General features: G+C 45.1%; 1 protein-coding gene across 1 annotated transcript in view; it reads right to left on the bottom strand.

Annotated features, from left to right (window-relative positions):
• The window catches only part of LOC120058486 (importin subunit alpha-4-like), a 30,506-nt gene extending 14,136 nt beyond the window's left edge, over positions 1 to 16,370 (bottom strand). Inside the window, exons 1-8 of the mRNA XM_039007179.1 lie at positions 16,252 to 16,370; positions 13,986 to 14,030; positions 6,390 to 6,479; positions 4,195 to 4,224; positions 4,042 to 4,094; positions 3,643 to 3,738; positions 3,173 to 3,258; positions 491 to 577 (exon numbers count right to left, since the gene is read on the bottom strand). Of these exons, the coding sequence (XP_038863107.1) occupies positions 491 to 577; positions 3,173 to 3,258; positions 3,643 to 3,738; positions 4,042 to 4,094; positions 4,195 to 4,224; positions 6,390 to 6,479; positions 13,986 to 14,030; positions 16,252 to 16,320 (556 nt within the window). The 5' untranslated portion in view covers positions 16,321 to 16,370. The remainder of the gene's footprint in view (positions 1 to 490; positions 578 to 3,172; positions 3,259 to 3,642; positions 3,739 to 4,041; positions 4,095 to 4,194; positions 4,225 to 6,389; positions 6,480 to 13,985; positions 14,031 to 16,251) is intronic.
• Positions 16,371 to 25,598: the final 9,228 nt, after the last annotated feature.

The following is a 25,598-nucleotide window of genomic DNA, read 5'->3' as shown; positions in this document are numbered from 1 at the left end:
CCCACCTCTACCAGCTCCTCATTGGTTTTTGGGAGCATATACCCACATGGGTGACTGAAAGATGAACTGAGGTCCACAATCCAGTCAGTGGTGGTAATGCACCTTAAAATTGGTTGCCAACAGCGATATAAAGTCCACAGACAACTGAAGGAGAGATTACTAGAAACTTTTATCTGTGGATTAATTGTCAGAGTAGAGAACACATGATTGTGTGACTCAAATGGGTAAAAATTCTACAAAGACACTGCGCATTTCAGGTAAAATAACAACTCAAATGTTTATATCACAGGACAAATTAGCTAGCAACAGCAAGGTAGCTAGCTAAATGTCCATGAATGTTTCATGTGTTTTGACCTGTCCCAAAATGAACATAGTTGGTTCAGAGTTAGTTTGGACATTTCAACCTGAGGATCCTCATCTGGTGTGATTGGACAAAAATCAACATGCGCATGCCAGCATGTATAGTCAGCATGTATGTATCTTTACTCACCTATGATGTTGCCTAGTGCCCACACAGCCTGTTCACACACATTCTGATGGGGAGAGTGGAGCAGTCGCAGGAACAGGGGAACAGCATCTGTTCGTACACACACAGAGAGAGTTAGGAATTGACATATCACAATTTCACACTAGAGGTCGACCAATTAAATCAGAATGGCCAATTAATTAGGGCCCGATTTCAAGTTTTCATAACAATCGGTAATCGGTATTTTTGTACACCGATTTGCCGAGAATTTTTTTTTGTACACTTTTATTTAACTAGACAAGTCAGTTAAGAACACATTCTTATTTTCAATGACGGCCTGGGAACGAAGGGTTAATTGCCTTGTTCAGGGGCAGAACGACAGATTTTTCATTGTCAGCTCGGGGATTCGTTTTTGCAACCTTCCGGTTACTAGTCCAACGCTCTAACCACCTGCCTTACATTCAAATCAAATCAAATGTATTTATATAGCCCTTCTTACATCAGCTGATATCTCAAAGTGCTGTACAGAAACCCAGCCTAAAACCCCAAACAGCAAGCAATGCAGGTGTAGAAGCACGGTGGCTAGGAAAAACTCCCTAGAAAGGCCAGAACCTAGGAAGAAACCTAGAGAGGAACCAGGCTATGAGGGGTGGCCAGTCCTCTTCTGGCTGTGCCGGGTGGAGATTATAACAGAACATGGCCAAGATGTTCAAATATGACCAGCATGGTCAAATAATAATCACAGTAGTTGTCGAGGGTGCAAAAAGTCAGCACCTCAGGAGTAAATGTCAGTTGGCTTTTCATAGCCGATCATTGAGAGTCTCTCTACCGCTCCTGCTGTCTCTAGAGAGTTGAAAACAGCAGGTCTGGGACAGGTAGCACGTCCGGTGAACTCCACGAGGAGAACTTGCACTCCACGAGGAGCCTGCATGGCAGGCTGACTACCTGTTACTTGAGGGCAGCAAGAAGCCAAGGTAAGTTGCTAGCTAGCATTAAACTTATCTTATAAAAAACAAATCTTAACATAATCACTAGTTAACTACACATGGTTGATGATATTACTAGTTTATCTAGCGTGTCCTGCGTTGCATATAATCAATGCGGTGCCTGTTAATTTCTCATTGAATCACGGCCTACTTCAACAAACGGGTGATTTAACAAGCGCATTTGCGAAAAAAGCACTGTCATTGCACCAATGTACCTAACCATAAACATCAACGCCTTTCTTTAAAATCAATACACAAGTATATATTTTTAAACCTGCATATTTAGTTAATATTGCCTGCTAACATGAATTTCTTATAACTAGGGAAATTGTCACTTCTCTTGCGTTCCGTGCAAGCAGTCAGGGTATATGCAGCTGTTTGGGCCGCCTGGCTCATTGCGAACTGTGTGAAGTCCATTTATTCCTAACAAAGGTCGTAATTAATTTGCCAGAACTTTACGTAATTATGACATAATATTGAAGGTTGTACAATGTAACAGGAATATTTAGACTTAGGGATGCCATCCGTTAGATAAAATACAGAACGGTTCCGTATTTCACTGAAAGAATAAACGTTTTGTTTTCTAAATGATAGTTTCCGGATTCGACCATATTAATGACCAAAGGCTCGTATTTCTGTGTGTTATTATGTTATAATTAAGTCTATGATTTGATAGAGCAGTCTGACTGAGCGATAGTAGGCACCAGCAGGCTCGTAAGCATTCATTCAAACAGCACTTTCGTATGTTTGCCAGCAGCTCTTCGCAATGCTTCAAGCATTGCGCTGTTTATGACTATCAACTCCCGAGATTAGGCTGGTGTAACTGATGTGAAATGGCTAGCTAGTTAGCGGGGTGCGCGCTAATAGCGTTTCAAACGTCACTCGCTCTGAGACTTGGAGTAGTTGTTCCCCTTGCTCTGCATGGGTAACGCTGCTTCGAGGGTGGCTGTTGTCGATGTGTTCCTGGTTCGAGCCCAGCGAGGAGAGGGACGGAAGCTATACTATTACACTGGCAATACTAAAGTGCCTATAAGAACATCCAATAGTCAAAGGTATATGAAATACAAATCGTAGAGAGAAATAGTCCTATAATTCCTATAATAACTACAACCTAAAACTTCTTACCTGGGAATATTGAAGACTCATGTTAAAAGAAACCAGCAGCTTTCATATGTTCTCATGTTCAGAGCAAGGAACTTAAACGTTAGCTTTCTTACATGGCACATATTGCACTTTTACTTTCTTCTCCAACACTTTGTTATTGCATTATTTAAACCAAATTGAACATGTTTCATTATTTATTTGAGGCTAAATTGATTTTATTGATGTATTATATTAAGTTAAGTGTTCATTCAGTATTGTTGTAATTGTCATTATTACAAATAAAATGAAAAATATTTATTTATTTATTTTTAAAGCGGCCGATTACATCGGTATCGGCTTTTTTGTCCCCCAATAATCGGTATCGGCGTTGAAAAATCATAGTCGGTCGACCTCTATTTCACACACAACGATAACAAAACAGAAGCATTAGTGAAGCCCAGACAGACAGTCAGAATAAGAGCAGGGCAGAGAGACCGAGCCCAGACAGACAGTCAGAATAAGAGCAGGGCAGAGAGACCGAGCCCAGACAGACAGTCAGAATAAGAGCAGGGCAGAGAGACCGAGTCCAGACAGACAGTCAGAATAAGAGCAGGGCAGAGTGAGATGCTGAACTTACTGGATTTGACCACAGCCTGGGTCTGTTGTGAAGTACCAGACGCTATGTTGGTCAGGGCCCAGGCTGCCTCGAACTGGAGAGACGGACTAGCGCAGAGAAAGGAAGGAAAGAGTGAGAGAAAGAATGAGAGGCCTTCCACTAATATCAACCTATCTTCATCCTAACCCCCCACACACACACACCCCTATTGTCCTGGGTGTGTCTCCATTCCTGACCACAAGGTCCTCTGTGTGTGTGTGTTGTCCTGAACACAAGTTCCTGGGAATGGGGAAATATTTTGTTTGGGTTGGCTCCAGAGAAATGGGCCAAGGGACTGTCCTGTGCCTGACACACACACACCTTATCTGCATCATATCTCCTAGACATGAATCCTGTCAGACTACAGGGTTACCTCCCAGCAAATGTCCCAACAGTGCATTAGTAGAGACAGTCAAAGGGAGGACATTGGTCTGAGGCAGCAGCAGACTCACTTGTCGTCTCTCTCGAGACATTTGACTAGGATGGGCAGGACGCCCGACTTTATCAAGTCATCAATGGGAGGGTTTCTGTCACTGGAGAGGAGTTTTCTGACGGACACAAAAACAGGAAGTGTTATGTTTGAGTCATGGAATAGAAAACAGGGTTTGAGAGATACAAAGCAGAGAGAAGGACAAGGTGATCACACGTCTTACTATACTTGTAAAAATAATATTTTCCCTAACCAGCACCCCAATTCTAACAATAAACTTAACCCCTAAACCTAAAAATAGACATTTTACAATTGAGGACCGGCAAAATGTCCTCACTTCTCAGAATTGTAGTTGGTTTACTATTCTTGTGAAGACTTCTGATACTCACAAGTATAGTAAAACTTGTACACACACTTTTACCTGGCAGCCTGTACGGCACTGAGCTGGAGCACAGCGTTATCACTGGTGGCGTTCTTCAGCGATAAAGAGAATGAGAAAACACGTTACAGCACCACACTCAGAGGATGTTTTTTAGTTAACAAGTAGACGTGTGTACATGAAGTTGAGGCTGACCTGCAACATGACTTCTAGTGTGATGTTTTGCTGTAAAGACAGAAGGGACAACATCAGTACCAGGTTACAGAGCAACAACATGGGGGGAGGGGATACAATTCACATAAACATCCATTTAACAGATCATTCTGAGGAGACACAGTGCTGTTTTCCCTGTGGCTGCTGCTGAGTTGGTGTGTTGACCGGCCAGTTGAGGCCGTGTGAGCTCACAGGCTGAGAATGTCATGCTAGCCTATCACTACAATAGACTTCACCACACTTCACCTTGTAGCAGCTAAACCAGGCCAGACCAGGGCCTATTCCTCATTTCATTAGCTTAGTGACAGGTCTCCAGTCAGCAGGATGAAAAAGCTTCTCTGAATTTACCATTACATCCCCCTGTGGATCCCCATACAGTGCATTCAAAAACTATTCAGAGCCCTTGACTTTTTCCACATTGTTACATTACAGCCTTATTCTAAAATTGACATTTTTGTGTAATACATATTTTTATTGTTCTCAATCTACACACAATGCCCCATAATGACAAAGCAAAACCAGGTTTTTAGATTAAAAAAAAAAAAAAAGTAAACTGAAATATCACATTTACATAAGTATTCAGATCCTTTACTCAGTACTTTGTTGAAGCATCTTTGGCAGCCTTGGGTATGATGCTACAAGCTTGGCACATGTATTTGGGGAGTTTTTCCCATTCTTCTTGGCAGATCCTCTCAAGCTCTGTCAGGTTGGATGGGGAGCGTTGCTGCACAGCTATTTTCAGGTCTCTCCAGAGATGTTCGATCTGGTTCAAGTCTGGCCTCTGACTGGGCCACTCAAGGCAATTCAGAGACTTGTCCCGAAGCCACTCCTGCATTGTCTTGGCTGTGGGCTTTGGTTGTTGGAAGGTGAATCTTCCTCCCAGTCTGAGGTCCTGAGTGTTCTGGAGCAGTTTTTTCATCAAGTATCTCTCTGTACTTTCCTCTGTTCATCATTTGCTCAATTCTGACTAGTCTACCAGTCCCTGTTGCTAAAAAACAACCCCACAGCATGATGCTGCCACCACCATGCTTCACCATAGGGATGGTGCCAGGTTTCCTCGAGACGTGACGCTTGGCATTCAGGCCAAAGAGTTGAATCATGGTTACAAAAGACCAGAGAATCTTGTTTCTCATGGTCTGAGGCTTTAGGTGCCTTTTGGCAAAATCCAAGCAGGCTGTCATGACTTTTACTGAGGAGTGCCTTCCGTCTAGCCATTCTACCATTAAGACCTGATTGGTGGAGTGCTGCAGAGATGGTTGTCCTTCCGGAAGGTTCTCTCATCACCAGAGGAACTCTTGAGCTCTGTCAGAGTGCCCATTAGGTTCTTGGTCACCTCCCTGACCAAGGCCCTTCTCTCCCGATTGCTCAGTTTGGCCGGGTGGCCAGTTTTAGGAAAAGTTTAGATGTTTGTAAACTTCTTAAATGGAAGAATGATGGAGGCCACTGTGTTCTTGGGGACCGGCAATTTTTTCGGTACCCTTCCCCAGATCTGTGCCTCGACACAATACTGTCTCTGAGCTCTATGGACAATTCCTTCGAACTCATGGCTTGGTGTTTGCTCTGACATGCACTGTCAGTGGGCCCTTATATAGACAGGTGTGTGCCTTTCCAAATCATGTCCAATCAATTGAATTTACCACAGGTGGACTCCGGTCAAGTTGAAGAAACATCTCAAGGATGATCAATGGAAACAGGATGCACATGAGTTACATTTCGAGTCTCAAAGGGTCTGAAAACTCATTAACAAGATGTTTTTACATTTCTAATACATTTTCAAACATTTCTAAAAACCTGTTTTCGCTTTTTTATTATGAGGTATTGTGTGTATATTAATGAGGATTAAAAAAAAAGCTGAATAATGCTGTAACGTAACAAAAATGTGGAAAAAGGGAAAGGACTGAATACTTTCGATGCACTGTACATCATACAAACCATAAAGAGACCAGGGGGTTTAAGACCCATGTCTAGATCACAATGTCACACATAGAAATGGATTGTATAGCACGAACACAATGTCTAATGGCATTTGATCTCCAGGAGGGTTGGCCACATCTGTCCGGCTGGTACTACCTGACAGATAATCTAGGCAGTACATTTCCATCTGTAACAAGTCTCTCGTCTTAGAGATAGCCAGCCCAGCGCAATAGCAAATGGGTCGCTAGTGACATCACACCCACCCCTTTGAAGTCAGAGTCTATGTCGGAGTCCTCAAGACTGTCCTCCTGTGGGACGTTCCTCTTCTTCAGTAGATGCTTGTCTCGTTTGTTCTGACCGAAGAGAGGGAGAGATTAAAGAACAAACCAACACATTGATTAATACTGAAATATATGAGAGTAGCAACACTAACTTCTACAGCACCAACACTTAAGTGCAAGCTGGATAACGGTCGAAAAACAACTGACCCTCGCATCCCTAGGATGTGTGTCGTCCAACTGTACCCCAGAGACATCTGGGGTACAGTTGGGGACAAAGTACAAACCCTGTGTCGCTATGGGGATGTCCTCTATAAGATTACTCAACTTTAGATACAGTGCTTTCAGAAAGTAATCACACCCATTGACCTTTTCCACATCTTGTGTTACAAAGTGAGATTAAAATGGATGTTATTTTATTGTCGTCAACTACCTACACAAAATACTAGAATGTCAAAGTGGATTACATTTTTATAAAACACAATACATCTTGTTTAGATCAGTATTCAACCCTCTGAGTCAATACACGTTAGAGTCACCTTGAGCAGTTGGGGAATATGTTTATTCTGTGCAGGCTTCCTTTTCACTCTGTCATTTAGGTTAATATTGTGGATTAACTACAATGTTGTTGATCCATCCTCAGTTCAATCACAGCCATGGTGAAATCCCAGAGCTGTTGCCTTCCTTTCCTCTAATTGAGTTAGGAAGGGCGCCTGTATTTTTCTAGTTACTGGGTGTATCGATACACCATGCAAAGTGTAATTAATAACTGCACCATGCTCAATGGGATATTCAATGTCTTTTTTAAAAGATATCTACGAATAGGTGGCCTTCTTTGCGAACCATTGGAAAAACTCCCTGGTCTTTGTTGTTGAATCTGTGCTTAAAATTCACTGCGACCTTACAGATAATTGTGTGGGGTACAGAGATGAGGTAGACATTTAAAAATCAAGGTAAACACTATTATACAACACAGAGTGAGTCCATGCAACTTATGTGACTTGTTAAGCACATATTTACTCCTGAACTTAAACTACGTAACCAAAAGTATGTGGTTCCTGCTCGTTGAACAACTCATTCCAAAATCATCGAGTTGGTCCTCCCTTTGCTGCTATAACAGCCTCTACTCTCCTGGGAAGGCTTTCCACTAGATGTTGGAACATTGCTGCAGGGACTTGCTTCCATTCAGCCACAAGAGCATTAGAGAGAGGTCGGGCAATGATTTTGGGCGATTTGACCTGGCTCGCAGTCCCAACTCATCCCAAACGTGTTCGATGGGGTTGAGGTCGGGGCTCTGTGCAGGCCAGTCAAGTTCTTACACACCGAAAAAAACATTTCTGTATGGGCCTGGCTTTGTGCACGGGGGAGTTCTGCTGACACAGGAAAGGGTTTTCCCCAAACTGTTGCCACAAAGTTAGAAGCACAGAATCACCTAGAATGTCATTGTATGCTGTAGCATTAAGATTTCCCTTCACTGGAACTAAGGGGCCTAGTCCGAACCATGAAAAACAGCTCCAGACCATTATTCCTCCAAACTGTACAGTTGGCACTATGCATTGAGGCAGGTAGCGTTCTCCTGGCATCTGTCAACCCCAGATTCGTCCGTTGGACTGCCAGATGGTGAAGCGTGATTCATCACTCCAGAGAACGCATTTCCACTGCTCCAGAGTCCAATGGCGGCGAGCTTTATACCACTCCAGCCGACGCTTGGCATTGGTGATCTTAGGTTTGTATGCGGCTGCTCAGCCATGGAAACCCATTTCATGAAGCACCCAACGAAAAGTTTTTGTGCTGACGTTGCTTCCAGAGGCAATTTGGAACTCGGTAGTGAGTGTTGAAACCGAGGACAGACGATTTTTACGCGCTACACCGGTCCCGTTCTTTGAGCTTGTGTAGTCTACCACTTTGCGGCTGAGCCTTTGTTGCAGAGCTCTTCAGTCAGGCCATTCTACTGCCAATGTATGTCTATGGAGATTGCATGGCTGTGTGCTCGATTTTATACACCTGTCAGCAACGGGTGTGGCTGAAACAATCGAATCTACTAATTTGAAGGTGTGTCCACATACATACATACATACATACAAAAGTATGTATATATGAGCATTTAGGCTTTCTGTAACATGTCGGTTCAATTATTTACTTATTTTATGCCGGCCATGTTATTTTAGTGTGGGGCAAACAGAGAGAGAAGAACGTGTGATCGAGAGGAATAGAGAGCTGTTGCATCGCGAGATATCTCTACCTGAAAATACATTATCTAAATGATTGATAGTTGGTATTCAGCAGTCATAAAAGTAAGTCTTATTTACTTTGAAGAACTAGAAAAGTGATTTTGTCAGACAGCAGCTCTATAGAGATGACTTGGAATGAAATAGTCAAATTCAATATACACAACAACCAAAATATTTTATTAAAGTAAAGTGAATGACAGGTAAGTGATAACCAGTAATGGGCAGTCACCATCATGGGACTGTGTTAGGGTATTCAACCCACATGATGCATAGCATATTTAAAATGTTGAAAAAAATCATAACCGAACTAACCTTAAAAAGCACTAAGAGACACACACCAACTGCAAGGCTCCTAGGGTACAGTGAAACACACACACCAACTGCAAGGCTCCTAGGGTACAGTGAAACACACACACCAACTGCAAGGCTCCTAGGGTACAGTGAAACACACACACCAACTGCAAGGCTCCTAGGGTACAGTGAAATACACACACCAACTGTAAGGCTCCTAGGGTACAGTGAAACACACACCAACTGCAAGTCTCCTAGGGTACAGTGAAACACACACCAACTGCAAGTCTCCTAGGGTACAGTGAAACACACACCAACTGTAAGGCTCCTAGGGTACAGTGAAACACACACACCAACTGCAAGGCTCCTAGGGTACAGTGAAACACACACACCAACTGCAAGGCTCCTAGGGTACAGTGAAACACACACACCAACTGCAAGGCTCCTAGGGTACAGTGAAACACACACACCAACTGCAAGGCTCCTAGGGTACAGTGAAACACACACACCAACTGCAAGGCTCCTAGGGTACAGTGAAACACACAAAAAAACAAATGCAGATGCAACAAAGATGAGCAGACAGACACACTGGTGTTGAAAAGAGTGTGAAAGACACACAGCCGCTCGGCATGTGAGTCAGTGGTAGGAGGGATATTCCCTTGGCCTACATTCCAGTGTGCTGCAGTGCCGGGCCATGCATCACTGCTGGCGACTAACCAGCCCTGTGCTGCTCTCTGCTCCGGCAGGCAGCACCAACAGACCCTATTCTCCCTCACCCGCTATCACCCATCAACGGCTATGTCTCACTCTCTGTATCAGTGGTAATTTCACTCAATTTCCCTTCCTCAACCAAGTGACTCAGCAAATCCCAATCAGCATCATGAATTAAAAAGAGTGAGCGACAGACTCAGAAGCCTTGACGAGGGGGATTGTTTCAACGTCTGAGAAAAAAAACAGGAAGTGGAAGGAGAGTTAAGAGTGTGTCAAAGCCCAGAGGGGGGGTCTAGCAGAGGAAGATAGTAGGGGGGAGGAAGTAAGATTCAAAGCCATGAACAGGGTACGCTTTTGCATCAGAGAGATCACAGAGTCAACATGAGAGCAGCGGTTTGTCAGACATATGAGTGACAGAGATAGCTACGTATTACAGGAGGGGGGTCAGAGCAACCCTTCAGTCTCTGGCTCTTTACAAAGGTGTAAACAGAGCAGCTGCATGACTACCATACTAATTGGGTGTATTGTATCCAACACAGTACAACCTGTATATTAAAGTATTCAGACTAAAGCCAATTTTTGCTTGATCTGAAAATGTGGTCGGAAGCTCCGTATGGAGGGTGTGATGCAATTTTGGAGCCTCTGGAGGAATGCAGAGGCCAAATTGAGCTCTGTACCAAATGTTTAAACAAATGCGGAGGGCTCTGTATAGCTCCGCATTGACATGATTGGTTGACGGGTAGGTGGGGGCAGGGAGGTCCTGTATAAACAAACTCACTTCCTTGAGAACTTCCTTCACAACAGCTCTGCGAAACACAAGTACACTATATACAGTACCAGTTGAAAGTGGACACACCTACTCATTCAGGGGTTTTTATTTTATTTTTTCTACATAGAATAGTGAAGACATCAAAACTATGCAATAACACATGGATTCATGTAGTAACCACAACATATATTTTATATTTGAGATTCTTCAAAGTAGCCACCCTTTGCTTTGATGATAGCTTTGCACACTCTTGGCATTCTCTCAACCAGCTTCATGAGGTAGTCACCTGGAATGCAATTCAATTAACAGGTATGCCTTGTTAAAAGAAGATAAGAAATTCCACAAATTAATGCGTTTGAGGCAATCAGTTGTGTTTTGACAAGGTAGGGGTGGTATACAGAAGATAGCCCTATTTGGTAAAATACCAAGTCCATATTATGGCAAGAACAGCTCAAATAAGCAAAAAGAAACGACAGTCAATCATTACTTTAAGACAAGTTTCTTCAAGTGCTGTCACAAAAACCATTGAGCGCTATGATGAAACTGGCTCTCATGAGGACAGCCACAGGAAAGGACACAGAATTACCTCCGCTGCAGTTCAATTAAATTAACTGCACCTCAGATTGCAGGCCAAATAAATGCTTCAGGGTTTAAGTAAGACACATCTCAACATCAACTGTTCAGAGGAGACTGCGTGAATCAGGCCTTCGTGTTCAAATTGCTGCATAGAAACCACTACTAAAGGACACCAATAAGAAGAAGAGACTTGCTTGGGCCAAGAAACGTGAGCAATGGACATTAGACCGGTGGATGTCTGTTCTTTGGTCTGATGAGTCCAAATGTGAGATTTTTGGTTCCATCTGCCGTGTCTTTGTGAAACGCAGAGTAGGTGAACGGATGATCTCTAAATGTGTAGTTCTCACCGTGAAGCATGGAGGAGGAGGTGTGATGACGCTTCGCTGGTGACACTGTAGGTGATTTATTTAGAATTCAAGGCACACTTAACCAGCATGGCTACCACAGCATTCTGCAGCGATACGCCATCACATCTGATTTGAGCTTAGTGGGACTATCATTTGTTTCTCAACAGGACAATGACCCAAAACACCTCCAGGCTGTGTAAGGGCTATTTGACCAAGAAGGAGAGTAATGGAGTGCTGCATCAGATGACCTGGCCTCCACAATCAGCCAACCTCAACCCAATTGAGATGGTTTGGGATATGTTGGAGTGAAGGAAAATCAGCCAACAAGTGCTCAGAATATGTGGGAACTCCTTCAAGACTGTTGGAAAAGTATTCCTCGTGAAGCTGTTTGAGAGAATGCCAAGAGTGTGCAAAGCTGTCATCAAGGCAAAGGGTGGCTACTTTGAAGAATCTCAAATACAAAATATATTTTGTTTTAGTTACTACATGATTCCGTGTGTTATTTCATAGTTATGTCTTCACTATTATTCCATTCTGCAAATAGTAAAAATAAAGAAAAACCCTTGAATGAGTAGGTGTCCATACGTTTGACTGGTACTGTATATACAAAAGTATGTGGACACCCCTTCAAATTAGTGGATTGGGCTATTTCAGCCACACCCGTTGCTGACAGGTATATACAATTGTGCACAGAGCCAAGCAACCTCCATAGACAAACACTGGCAGTAGAATGGCTTTACTGAAGAGCTCAGTGACTTTCAACGTGGCAGTGTAATAGGATGCCACCTTTCCAACAAGTCAGTTTGTCAAATTTCTGCCCTGCTAGAGCTGCCCGGTTAACTGTAAGTGCTGTTATTGTGAAGTGGAAACGTCTAGGAGCAACAACGGCTCAGCCTCTAAGTGGTAGGCCACACAAGCTCAGAACGGGACCACCGAGTGCTGAAGCGCGTAAAAATTGTCTGTCCTCTGTTGTAACACTCACTACTGAGTTCCAAACTGCCTCTGGAAGCAACGTCAGCACAAGAACTGTTTATCGGGAGCTTTATGAAATGGGTTTCCATGGCCGAGCAGCTGCACACAAGCCTAAGATCACCATGTGCAATGCCAAGCGTTGGCTGGAATGGTGTAAAGCTCGCCGCCATTGGACTCTGGAGCAATGGAAACAGGTTCTCTGGAGTGATGAATCACACTTCCCCATCTGGCAGTCTGATGGACGAATCTTTCTAGGGAGTTTTTCCTAGCCACCGTGCTTCTACACCTGCATTGCTTGCTGTTTGGGGTTTTAGGCTGGGTTTCTGTACAGCACTTCGAGATATTAGCTGATGTACGAAGGGCTATATAAAATAAACTTGATTTGATTTGATCTGGGTTTGGCGGATGCCAGGAGAGCATTACCTGCCCGAATGCATAGTGCCAACTGTAAAGTTTGGTGGAGGAGGAATAATGGTCTGGGGCTGTTTTCCATGGTTAGGGCTTGGCTCCTTAGTTCCAGTGAAGGGAAATCTTAATGCTACAGTATACAATGACATTCTAGATGATTCTGTGCTTCCAACTTTGTGGCAACAGTTTGGGGAAGGTTTGTCGAGATCAGTGTGGAAGAACTTGACTGGTCTGCACAGAGCCCTGACCTCAATCACATCAAATACCTTTGGGATGAATTGGAACGCCAACTGCGAGCCAGGACTAATCTCACAACATCTGTGGCTGAATGGAAGCAAGTCCCTGCAGCAATGTTCCAACATCTCGTGGAAAGCCTTCCCAGAAGAGTAGAGGCTGTTATAGCAGCAAAGGGGGGAGAAACTCCATACTAATGCCTGTGATTTTGGAATGAGATGTTCGAAGAGCAGGTGTCCACATAATTTTGATCATGTAGTGTACGAATGCCCTGACTTCTGCAGAAGCCGTATCACTGTAAATGCTGCAAGGCCAATGCAGGCGTCAGATTGACCATGTAGCGCCTTTTAACAGGCAAGCACACCAAGCATCTCAGGATAGATTACATCTGAAAATCATTTTAAATCTCTGTTAATCCCTAGGATGTAGTGTGTTAGTGCTCATCACTAAGTCTGATAGAGTATACAGATACAGTACACAGGTCTGCAGATCAAGGTGATGTGGAGGGAGTGGCTAAATGACTAAGGTGAATAAGAATTGGGCTAACAGTTTCAGGGGTCAGTTATGGTCAAGGGCTCCATCCAAACTGGGATTCCCATGAGATCCCCGGGAGTTAGTGATGGGTGGGGGGGGGAATTTATACAGTTACATATCTGGATATTATTTTTGACTATATACAGTGGGGAGAACAAGTATTTGATACACTGCCGATTTTGCAGGTTTTCCTACTTACAAAGCATGTAGAGGTCTGTAATTTGTATCATAGGTACACTTCAACTGTGAGAGACGGAATCGAAAACAAAAATCCAGAAAATCACATTGTATGATTTTTAAGTAATTAATTTGCATTTTTTTGCATGACATATGTATGGACGGAGAGGAATACCAGTCTGTCTGGGGCAAGACACAGGGTGAGAAAGAAACAGCCTGTTTAAAGGTCTGTGTAAGCAGAGAGGTGAATACTAATACATTAATATAGGGAGCAGTAGAAGCACAGAGTCGTGCGTCACCAAAAATACAAAAATCAGGCTTCTTCACTCACCTTTCTCAGTTCCACTGTCACGTCATTTCGATGTCTTCTCATAGTCTGGAACACAAACGAAGCAATATGAGAAAGAGAATCATTCATTTATAAAAACATTTTTAAGGAGAGTTATTCATAACATCTCTCTGGACTCAGGTCAGAACATAGGAATTGAGGGGACTAATATGTAAACTATAGGCTAACACCATAACAGTAACACCACTGGATGTGGTTACGGTTCAGGTTAATCAATGTGTTTGTGTACCAGTATTAGTGAGCGTGTCCCTCTGCAGCAGAGATATGGTGAGAAATGTGTTTGAAACATTGAATCGGAATAGAATCGCATCGGCACCTAAGTATCATGATAATATCGTATCGTGAGGTCCCTGCCAATTCCGAGCCCTAACCGGTGTGTTCGTAGTCCACTCATTGCTGTGAGCTGGTCTCAGATCTTGTGACTTTCGATGCGGTTCATATTGCCATCCTAAATAGCCCCTTACGTCACGTGGGTCAGTAACATCATACACTGCCTTGGTCTGGTCTTACCCCTGTCTAGGGAGGCTGAGGTGCAGAGAACCTGAGTGAGACACCTTCTCCTCTCTCTAACAACCAGACAGTGTCCCAGTCAGGGCATCGGTGTGAGCATCGACTACATCAGCAGATGTAGTGGGTCGATGCAGGCTTTTGTTCTAGCCAAGCACTAACACATCTGATTCAGATTAAAGACAATGATTAGTTTATACATATATTAGGCTGTAGACTAAACATAGCTTGACCAGCGGGCAGTGTCCTGAGCCAATGGTGAGTGTTCCCCCCTGGATACAGTGACCTGGGATGAACAATTAAGTCCAAGGCCACAACACTGAATGAGCAAGTCCAAACATGTTAGACTTTACAGAGCAAAGCAGATATTTGATAAGTAATGCTGGCTGCATCTCACATGATGTCCCATAAGGCTGTTTAGTGAGAGACAGTTGAACTGGGAGGAATTGGCCAAAGTTTACCCTTCTGCTAGAGCAGGGTCAGATCATCCTAGTGGTTAAGGTCAGGATTTGGGTTAACCAAACTCATCCTAGATCTGTGGCTATGGGAAACTTTAACCTCGACCAAACCCCAATGAATTATTTTCCCACTGCCCACCCCACTACTAGAGAGTGTGTGCCAAATTGTTTCAGTAATCAACCATTGCAGGAACACACAACTCTCTGGTCCCAGATCAGTGCTTCTTAGGGCTTATTCTACCTCCTGGCCCCTCCACTAGGCCCCAGATCAGGTTGTACCTCCTGGGAGAACCCAAGCTAGACATCTAGGATGCCAAAAATAGCCCTAGTGACGCACTTTGCAATGTCTGCCTGTCCATCATAGTAGCCATGTGTTTGTAGCGTTAGCTTGCGGTTTCAAAACAACCACTTATGGGACTGGTCCACATCCCATGGTTTTAGATGGCTCCCAAAGACAAATCAACTCCTAACTTCATCTACTATTTAGAAAACTCGTTCCAATGGGAACCTTCATACACTGGGGATGTCTGAAAGATGACTATTTGTATAACTCTGTAAAGATATAGAACAGAGTGTGTGCGTTATTGTCAAAGATACCATAGCTAGCCAATATAAATACGTGAAGTCAGTATGCCATAGTTAACATTGACAGCTCGGCCATAAGATACCGACCTAACATTATGGGAATAAAAAGTTGGTGTGTGGTGGAACTAGCAAGTAAACCGATTCAAGTTAACGTTAGCATGCAGTCCTAACATAATAATTCAATCGACATATTAACCGAGCTAGCTAATTAGCTTATATAAACAACTATAAGATCATTTACTGCACAGGCAGTCGTTCAAAAATGCCTATTTTAGCTGGTCACAGTTAACGTTAGCTAGCTCATTATTGTTCGACAAGGCAATGGTACTAACCAAAAAAGATATCGAGCTACTGTAAGTTCTGAACAGGGTTCAGTTAGTTAGTCTATGTAGCTAATACATGCTTTTGCTAACTACCGTCTTTGGATTTGGCGAGTTGGGCTGTCAACTATATTCTGCTTTCAAAACAGGTGGTAGCTAAGTTAACTGCTTAGGTAATCAGCTACGTAATAGTTCGTCGTTAGCGAAGCCGTCTGAGCACATTGCTAGCTTACGTTACAATCTTTGCTTGCAAGCTAGCTAGTTTGCTAACAAGGCTTCATCAACAGCTTGTCAGACAAGGCCGGTGAAGATAGCCGGTGTCTAAAGTAAAATCCAACACGAATCACTGGTAAACCGCTCTATCCAAATGCATCATACCTCGACATCGCGTCCCTTGTTTTTGAAGCTCTTGATACGGTGGTTATCCAAGTCGGCGTTTTCTGCCATGTCTGTTTGCTTGGTTCGTGAGTACTCCGGCGTTTGATCTCCAGTGAAAGGCAGAGCACTGTAAATATACTGCTGAGTACAGAGAGGCGACTAGACGTAATTCAGATCGGTAGTATGAGGGAGGAGCTCGGTGACGGGCTATCCTATTTTTGATGGGATGTTTTAGAAATGGCTCCCAAGGCCATCACCATGGTTATTTTTAAAATATCATTAATTTAAAACATTTTGAAAATCTGCAGACACCTCAGTAAATCATGTACCTTGGCTTAGCCAATAAATATTTTCCCATCAGGATTTTGACCTATTCACTACATGGTACACAGTGTCATAAAGGCATCAGTAAGAGAGGCCTGTGAATCAAATCAAAATCAAATCAAACTTGTGTTTGGACCATGATAGTTTGTTAGTGATGTGGACACCAAGGAACTTGAAACTCTCGACCTGCTCCACTACGGCCCAGTCAATGTTAATGGAGGCCTGTTTGGCCCACCTTTTCCTGTAGTCCACGATCAGCTCATTTGTCTTGCTCACATTGAGGGAGAGGTTGTTGTCCTGGCACCACACTGCCAGTTCTCTGAGCTCTTCCCTATAGGCTGTCTCATCGTTGTCGGTCGTCAGCAAACGTAATGATGGTGTTGGAGTCGTGTTTGGCCACCCCGCCGTGGGTGAACAGGGAGTACAGGAGGGGACTAAGTACATACCCCTGAGGGGCCCCAGTGTTGAGGATCAGCGTGGCAGACATGTTGTTGCCTACCCTTACCACCTGGGGGCGGAAGTCCAGGATCCAGTTGCAGAAGAAGGTGATTAGTCCCAGGGTCCTTAGCTTAGTGATGAGCTTCATCGACACTATGGTGTTGAACGCTGAGTTGTAGTCAATGAGCAGCATTCTCACATAGGTGTTCCTTTTGTCCAGGTGGGAAAGGGCAGTGTGGAGTGCGATTAAGATCGCAATTGGAGTGGGTCTAGGGTATTCGGGAGGATGCTGTTGATGTCAGCCATGACCAGCCTTTCAAAGCACTTCATAGCTACAGACGTGAGTGCTACGGGGCGGTAATCATTTAGGCAGGTTACCTTCGCTTCCTTGGGCACAGGGACTATGCTGGTCTGCTTGAAACATGTAGCTATTACAGATTGGGTCAGGGAGAGGTTGAAAATGTCAGTGAAGACACTTGCCAGTTGGTCCACGCATAAAAGGCATTTAGCTCGTCTGGTAGGTTCGCGTCACTGGGCAGCTCGCGTCTGGGTTTCCCTTTGTAGTCCGTAGTAGTTTTCAAGCCCTGCCACATCCGACGAGCGTCAGAGCTGGTGTAGTAGGATTCAATCTTAATCCTGTATTGACGCTTTGCTTGTTTGATGGTTCGTCTGAGGGCATAGCGGGATTTCTTATAAGCGTTCGGATTAGTGTCCCGCTCCTTGAAAGCGGCAGCTCTAGCCTTTAGCTTGATGTGGATGTTGCCTGTAATCCATGGCTTCTGGTTGGGATATGTACGTACAGTCACTGTGGGGACGACGTCGTCGACACACTTATTTATGAAGCCGATGACTGAGGTGGTATACTCCTCAATGACATTGGATGAATCCCGGAACATATTCCAGTCTGTGCTAACAAAACAGTGTTCGTTTGTGTGCTTACTATTCACATCAAATTGTGAAAAGGGGAAAACAATAAAAAATATTTGTCTACTATATGTAGTTTCTATAAAAAACCATCTCCATTATGAAATGCATGGCAAGGTTTGTATGATTCCTTTATCAAAGCATGCCTTATGGTGTTTTCACATTGTCAGTCCTCTTTAACCTTTCTGGACTACCCATCCCGGATCATCCTCATCAAAAAAGCTGACTAGCATAGCCTAGCGCCACAGGGATATAGTGAACTCTGGGGTAAAGAAAAAGCTAAATAACTCAGTTCTCTTTGTATTCATACTGCCCTTGCCTTTAAATGAGGACTCAACTCTTTTGCCAGTTCACTTCAACTATTTATAAAGGAACCAATATCTTTTTCCAACATGCACTCTGTGTTTTAACAAAGTGTAGGACAAGCCATTCAATCAGAATGCATTATCGGACAGCTAGATATACCTACTTACATTTTGGAAGCTAATAGACTGCATTTAGTTAAATATGAGACATAATAATTGTAATCCGTAGATACTATTAACATTTGATTGCTATTTATTCTGTAACCAATAGAATAACTGCAAAATAAATAATGCTGTAATTGAAAATTGTACACCCAAGGTAGGCTACTGCTCCTTTAAGAGCTAGAATAGATATTGTGCCCTGTTGTGATTCTCACCAAATCTGTTGTCTACTCACACTATTCAAACCCCACAATCAAATAATAGCTTAAAGCTCTCTTAGCCTTTATATCACATATTGCAAACAAATAATCTGAACTAAAAACATCCTTGACAATCACTAATCAATATCCAAAAACAGCAACAACAAAAAATCTGCAAAACTGCAGATCAGCTTCTCTTTTGTGGCAACAATGTCAGGGTTTATGGCAGGGGAAAGGGTGTTGCAGTAGTCTAGTGTGTCAGGGTTTATGGCAGGGGAAAGGGTTTTGCAGTAGTCGAGTGTGTCAGGGTTTATGGCAGGGGAAAGGGTGTTTCAGTAGTCTAGTGTGTCAGGGTTTATGGCAGGGGAAAGGGTGTTGCAGTAGTCTAGTGTGTCAGGGTTTATGGCAGGGGAAAGGGTGTTACAGTAGTCTAGTGTGACAGGGTTTATGGCAGGGGAAAGGGTGTTGCAGTAGTCTAGTGTGTCAGGGTTTATGGCAGGGGAAACAGTGTTGCAGTAGTCTAGTGTGTCAGGGTTTATGGCAGGGGAAAGGGTGTTACAGTAGTCTAGTGTGTCAGGGTTTATGGCAGGGGAAAGGGTGTTACAGTAGTCTAGTGTGTCAGGGTTTATGGAAGGGGAAAGGGTGTTGCAGTAGTCTAGTGTGTCAGGGTTTATGGCAGGGGAAAGGGTGTTACAGTAGTCGAGTGTGTCAGGGTTTATGGCAGGGGAAAGGGTGTTTCAGTAGTCTAGTGTGTCAGGGTTTATGGCAGGGGAAAGGGTGTTGCAGTAGTCTAGTGTGTCAGGGTTTATGGCAGGGGAAAGGGTGTTGCAGTAGTCTAGTGTGTCAGGGTTTATGGCAGGGGAAAGGGTGTTGCAGTAGTCTAGTGTGTCAGGGTTTATGGCAGGGGAAAGGGTGTTACAGTAGTCTAGTGTGTCAGGGTTTATGGCAGGGGAAAGGGTGTTACAGTAGTCTAGTGTGTCAGGGTTTATGGCAGGGGAAAGGGTGTTACAGTAGTCTAGTGTGTCAGGGTTTATGGCAGGGGAAAGGGTGTTACAGTAGTCTAGTGTGTCAGGGTTTATGGCAGGGGAAAGGGTGTTGCAGTAGTCTAGTGTGTCAGGGTTTATGGCAGGGGAAAGGGTGTTGCAGTAGTCTAGTGTGTCAGGGTTTATGGCAGGGGAAAGGGTGTTGCAGTAGTCTAGTGTGTCAGGGTTTATGGCAGGGGAAAGGGTGTTGCAGTAGTCTAGTGTGTCAGGGTTTATGGCAGGGGAAAGGGTGTTGCAGTAGTCTAGTGTGACAGGGTTTATGGCAGGGGAAAGGGTGTTGCAGTAGTCTAGTGTGTCAGGGTTTATAGCAGGGGAAAGGGTGTTGCAGTAGTCTAGTGTGTCAGGGTTTATGGCAGGGGAAAGGGTGTTGCAGTAGTCTAGTGTGTCAGGGTTTATAGCAGGGGAAAGGGTGTTGCAGTAGTCTAGTGTGTCAGGGTTTATGGCAGGGGAAAGGGTGTTGCAGTAGTCTAGTGTGTCAGGGTTTATGGCAGGGGAAAGGGTGTTGCAGTAGTCTAGTGTGTCAGGGTTTATGGCAGGGGAAAGGGTGTTGCAGTAGTCTAGTGTGTCAGGGTTTATGGCAGGGGAAAGGGTGTTGCAGTAGTCTAGTGTGTCAGGGTTTATGGAAGGGGAAAGGGTGTTGCAGTAGTCTAGTGTGTCAGGGTTTATGGCAGGGGAAAGGGTGTTGCAGTAGTCTAGTGTGTCAGGGTTTATGGCAGGGGAAATGGTGTTGCAGTAGTCTAGTGTGTCAGGGTTTATGGCAGGGGAAAGGGTGTTGCAGTAGTCTAGTGTGTCAGGGTTTATGGCAGGGGAAAGGGTGTTACAGTAGTCTAGTGTGTCAGGGTTTATGGCAGGGGAAAGGGTGTTGCAGTAGTCTAGTGTGTCAGGGTTTATGGCAGGGGAAAGGGTGTTACAGTAGTCTAGTGTGTCAGGGTTTATGGCAGGGGAAAGGGTGTTACAGTAGTCTAGTGTGTCAGGGTTTATGGCAGGGGAAAGGGTGTTACAGTAGTCTAGTGTGTCAGGGTTTATGGCAGGGGAAAGGGTGTTACAGTAGTCTAGTGTGTCAGGGTTTATGGCAGGGGAAAGGGTGTTGCAGTAGTCTAGTGTGTCAGGGTTTATGGCAGGGGAAAGGGTGTTGCAGTAGTCTAGTGTGTCAGGGTTTATGGCAGGGGAAAGGGTTTTGCAGTAGTCTAGTGTGTCAGGGTTTATGGCAGGGGAAAGGGTGTTGCAGTAGTCTAGTGTGTCAGGGTTTATGGCAGGGGAAAGGGTGTTACAGTAGTCTAGTGTGTCAGGGTTTATGGCAGGGGAAAGGGTTTTGCAGTAGTCTAGTGTGTCAGGGTTTATGGCAGGGGAAAGGGTGTTGCAGTAGTCTAGTGTGTCAGGGTTTATGGCAGGGGAAACGGTGTTGCAGTAGTCTAGTGTGTCAGGGTTTATGGCAGGGGAAAGGGTGTTACAGTAGTCTAGTGTGACAGGGTTTATGGCAGGGGAAATGGTGTTACAGTAGTCTAGTGTGTCAGGGTTTATGGCAGGGGAAAGGGTGTTGCAGTAGTCTAGTGTGTCAGGGTTTATGGCAGGGGAAAGGGTGTTGCAGTAGTCTAGTGTGTCAGGGTTTATGGCAGGGGAAAGGGTGTTACAGTAGTCTAGTGTGTCAGGGTTTATGGCAGGGGAAAGGGTGTTACAGTAGTCTAGTGTGTCAGGGTTTATGGCAGGGGAAAGGGTGTTACAGTAGTCTAGTGTGTCAGGGTTTATGGCAGGGGAAAGGGTGTTACAGTAGTCTAGTGTGTCAGGGTTTATGGCAGGGGAAAGGGTGTTACAGTAGTCTAGTGTGTCAGGGTTTATGGCAGGGGAAAGGGTGTTGCAGTAGTCTAGTGTGTCAGGGTTTATGGCAGGGGAAAGGGTGTTGCAGTAGTCTAGTGTGTCAGGGTTTATGGCAGGGGAAAGGGTTTTGCAGTAGTCTAGTGTGTCAGGGTTTATGGCAGGGGAAAGGGTGTTGCAGTAGTCTAGTGTGTCAGGGTTTATGGCAGGGGAAAGGGTGTTACAGTAGTCTAGTGTGTCAGGGTTTATGGCAGGGGAAAGGGTGTTACAGTAGTCTAGTGTGTCAGGGTTTATGGTAGGGGAAACAGTGTTGCAGTAGTCTAGTGTGTCAGGGTTTATGGCAGGGGAAACAGTGTTGCAGTAGTCTAGTGTGTCAGGGTTTATGGCAGGGGAAAGGGTGTTGCAGTAGTCTAGTGTGTCAGGGTTTATGGCAGGGGAAAGGGTGTTGCAGTAGTCTAGTGTGTCAGGGTTTATGGCAGGGGAAAGGGTGTTGCAGTAGTCTAGTGTGTCAGGGTTTATGGCAGGGGAAAGGGTGTTACAGTAGTCTAGTGTGACAGGGTTTATGGCAGGGGAAAGGGTGTTGCAGTAGTCTAGTGTGTCAGGGTTTATGGCAGGGGAAACAGTGTTGCAGTAGTCTAGTGTGTCAGGGTTTATGGCAGGGGAAAGGGTGTTACAGTAGTCTAGTGTGTCAGGGTTTATGGCAGGGGAAAGGGTGTTACAGTAGTCTAGTGTGTCAGGGTTTATGGAAGGGGAAAGGGTGTTGCAGTAGTCTAGTGTGTCAGGGTTTATGGCAGGGGAAAGGGTGTTACAGTAGTCGAGTGTGTCAGGGTTTATGGCAGGGGAAAGGGTGTTTCAGTAGTCTAGTGTGTCAGGGTTTATGGCAGGGGAAAGGGTGTTGCAGTAGTCTAGTGTGTCAGGGTTTATGGCAGGGGAAAGGGTGTTGCAGTAGTCTAGTGTGTCAGGGTTTATGGCAGGGGAAAGGGTGTTGCAGTAGTCTAGTGTGTCAGGGTTTATGGCAGGGGAAACAGTGTTGCAGTAGTCTAGTGTGTCAGGGTTTATAGCAGGGGAAAGGGTGTTGCAGTAGTCTAGTGTGTCAGGGTTTATGGCAGGGGAAAGGGTGTTGCAGTAGTCTAGTGTGTCAGGGTTTATGGCAGGGGAAAGGGTGTTACAGTAGTCTAGTGTGTCAGGGTTTATGGCAGGGGAAAGGGTGTTACAGTAGTCTAGTGTGTCAGGGTTTATGGCAGGGGAAAGGGTATTACAGTAGTCTAGTGTGTCAGGGTTTATGGCAGGGGAAAGGGTGTTGCAGTAGTCTAGTGTGTCAGGGTTTATGGTAGGGGAAAGGGTGTTGCAGTAGTCTAGTGTGTCAGGGTTTATGGCAGGGGAAAGGGTGTTACAGTAGTCTAGTGTGTCAGGGTTTATGGCAGGGGAAAGGGTGTTGCAGTAGTCTAGTGTGTCAGGGTTTATGGCAGGGGAAAGGGTGTTGCAGTAGTCTAGTGTGTCAGGGTTTATGGCAGGGGAAAGGGTGTTTCAGTAGTCTAGTGTGTCAGGGTTTATGGCAGGGGAAAGGGTGTTGCAGTAGTCTAGTGTGTCAGGGTTTATGGCAGGGGAAAGGGTGTTGCAGTAGTCTAGTGTGTCAGGGTTTATGGCAGGGGAAAGGGTGTTGCAGTAGTCTAGTGTGTCAGGGTTTATGGCAGGGGAAAGGGTGTTGCAGTAGTCTAGTGTGTCAGGGTTTATGGCAGGGGAAACAGTGTTGCAGTAGTCTAGTGTGTCAGGGTTTATAGCAGGGGAAAGGGTGTTACAGTAGTCTAGTGTGTCAGGGTTTATAGCAGGGGAAAGGGTGTTACAGTAGTCTAGTGTGTCAGGGTTTATGGCAGGGGAAAGGGTGTTGCAGTAGTCTAGTGTGTCAGGGTTTATGGCAGGGGAAACAGTGTTGCAGTAGTCTAGTGTGTCAGGGTTTATGGCAGGGGAAAGGGTGTTGCAGTAGTCTAGTGTGTCAGGGTTTATGGCAGGGGAAAGGGTGTTGCAGTAGTCTAGTGTGTCAGGGTTTATGGCAGGGGAAAGGGTGTTGCAGTAGTCTAGTGTGTCAGGGTTTATGGCAGGGGAAAGGGTGTTACAGTAGTCTAGTGTGACAGGGTTTATGGCAGGGGAAAGGGTGTTGCAGTAGTCTAGTGTGTCAGGGTTTATGGCAGGGGAAACAGTGTTGCAGTAGTCTAGTGTGTCAGGGTTTATGGCAGGGGAAAGGGTGTTACAGTAGTCTAGTGTGTCAGGGTTTATGGCAGGGGAAAGGGTGTTACAGTAGTCTAGTGTGTCAGGGTTTATGGAAGGGGAAAGGGTGTTGCAGTAGTCTAGTGTGTCAGGGTTTATGGCAGGGGAAAGGGTGTTACAGTAGTCGAGTGTGTCAGGGTTTATGGCAGGGGAAAGGGTGTTTCAGTAGTCTAGTGTGTCAGGGTTTATGGCAGGGGAAAGGGTGTTGCAGTAGTCTAGTGTGTCAGGGTTTATGGCAGGGGAAAGGGTGTTGCAGTAGTCTAGTGTGTCAGGGTTTATGGCAGGGGAAAGGGTGTTGCAGTAGTCTAGTGTGTCAGGGTTTATGGCAGGGGAAACAGTGTTGCAGTAGTCTAGTGTGTCAGGGTTTATAGCAGGGGAAAGGGTGTTGCAGTAGTCTAGTGTGTCAGGGTTTATGGCAGGGGAAAGGGTGTTGCAGTAGTCTAGTGTGTCAGGGTTTATGGCAGGGGAAAGGGTGTTACAGTAGTCTAGTGTGTCAGGGTTTATGGCAGGGGAAAGGGTGTTACAGTAGTCTAGTGTGTCAGGGTTTATGGCAGGGGAAAGGGTATTACAGTAGTCTAGTGTGTCAGGGTTTATGGCAGGGGAAAGGGTGTTGCAGTAGTCTAGTGTGTCAGGGTTTATGGTAGGGGAAAGGGTGTTGCAGTAGTCTAGTGTGTCAGGGTTTATGGCAGGGGAAAGGGTGTTACAGTAGTCTAGTGTGTCAGGGTTTATGGCAGGGGAAAGGGTGTTGCAGTAGTCTAGTGTGTCAGGGTTTATGGCAGGGGAAAGGGTGTTGCAGTAGTCTAGTGTGTCAGGGTTTATGGCAGGGGAAAGGGTGTTGCAGTAGTCTAGTGTGTCAGGGTTTATGGCAGGGGAAAGGGTGTTGCAGTAGTCTAGTGTGTCAGGGTTTATGGCAGGGGAAAGGGTGTTGCAGTAGTTTAGTGTGTCAGGGTTTATGGCAGGGGAAACAGTGTTGCAGTAGTCTAGTGTGTCAGGGTTTATAGCAGGGGAAAGGGTGTTGCAGTAGTCTAGTGTGTCAGGGTTTATGGCAGGGGAAAGGGTGTTACAGTAGTCTGGTGTGTCAGGGTTTATGGCAGGGGAAAGGGTGTTGCAGTAGTCTAGTGTGTCAGGGTTTATGGCAGGGGAAAGGGTGTTGCAGTAGTCTAGTGTGTCAGGGTTTATGGCAGGGGAAAGGGTGTTACAGTAGTCTAGTGTGTCAGTGTTTATGGCAGGGAAAGGGTTTTGCAGTAGTCTAGTGTGTCAGGGTTTATGGCAGGGGAAAGGGTGTTGCAGTAGTCTAGTGTGTCAGGGTTTATGGCAGGGGAAACGGTGTTGCAGTAGTCTAGTGTGACAGGGTTTATGGCAGGGGAAATGGTGTTACAGTAGTCTAGTGTGTCAGGGTTTATGGCAGGGGAAAGGGTGTTGCAGTAGTCTAGTGTGTCAGGGTTTATGGCAGGGGAAAGGGTGTTGCAGTAGTCTAGTGTGTCAGGGTTTATGGCAGGGGAAAGGGTGTTACAGTAGTCTAGTGTGTCAGGGTTTATGGCAGGGGAAAGGGTGTTGCAGTAGTCTAGTGTGTCAGGGTTTATAGCAGGGGAAAGGGTGTTGCAGTAGTCTAGTGTGTCAGGGTTTATGGCAGGGGAAAGGGTGTTGCAGTAGTCTAGTGTGTCAGGGTTTATAGCAGGGGAAAGGGTGTTGCAGTAGTCTAGTGTGTCAGGGTTTATGGCAGGGGAAAGGGTGTTGCAGTAGTCTAGTGTGTCAGGGTTTATGGCAGGGGAAAGGGTGTTGCAGTAGTCTAGTGTGTCAGGGTTTATGGCAGGGGAAAGGGTGTTTCAGTAGTCTAGTGTGTCAGGGTTTATGGCAGGGAAAGGCTGTTACAG

This window comes from Salvelinus namaycush, chromosome 13 (assembly GCF_016432855.1).
Source record: "Salvelinus namaycush isolate Seneca chromosome 13, SaNama_1.0, whole genome shotgun sequence".
Classification (NCBI taxonomy): Eukaryota; Metazoa; Chordata; class Actinopteri; order Salmoniformes; family Salmonidae; genus Salvelinus; species Salvelinus namaycush.
Note: the sequence above shows the minus strand (reverse complement) of the source record. Positions and strands in the feature narration are given on the sequence as shown.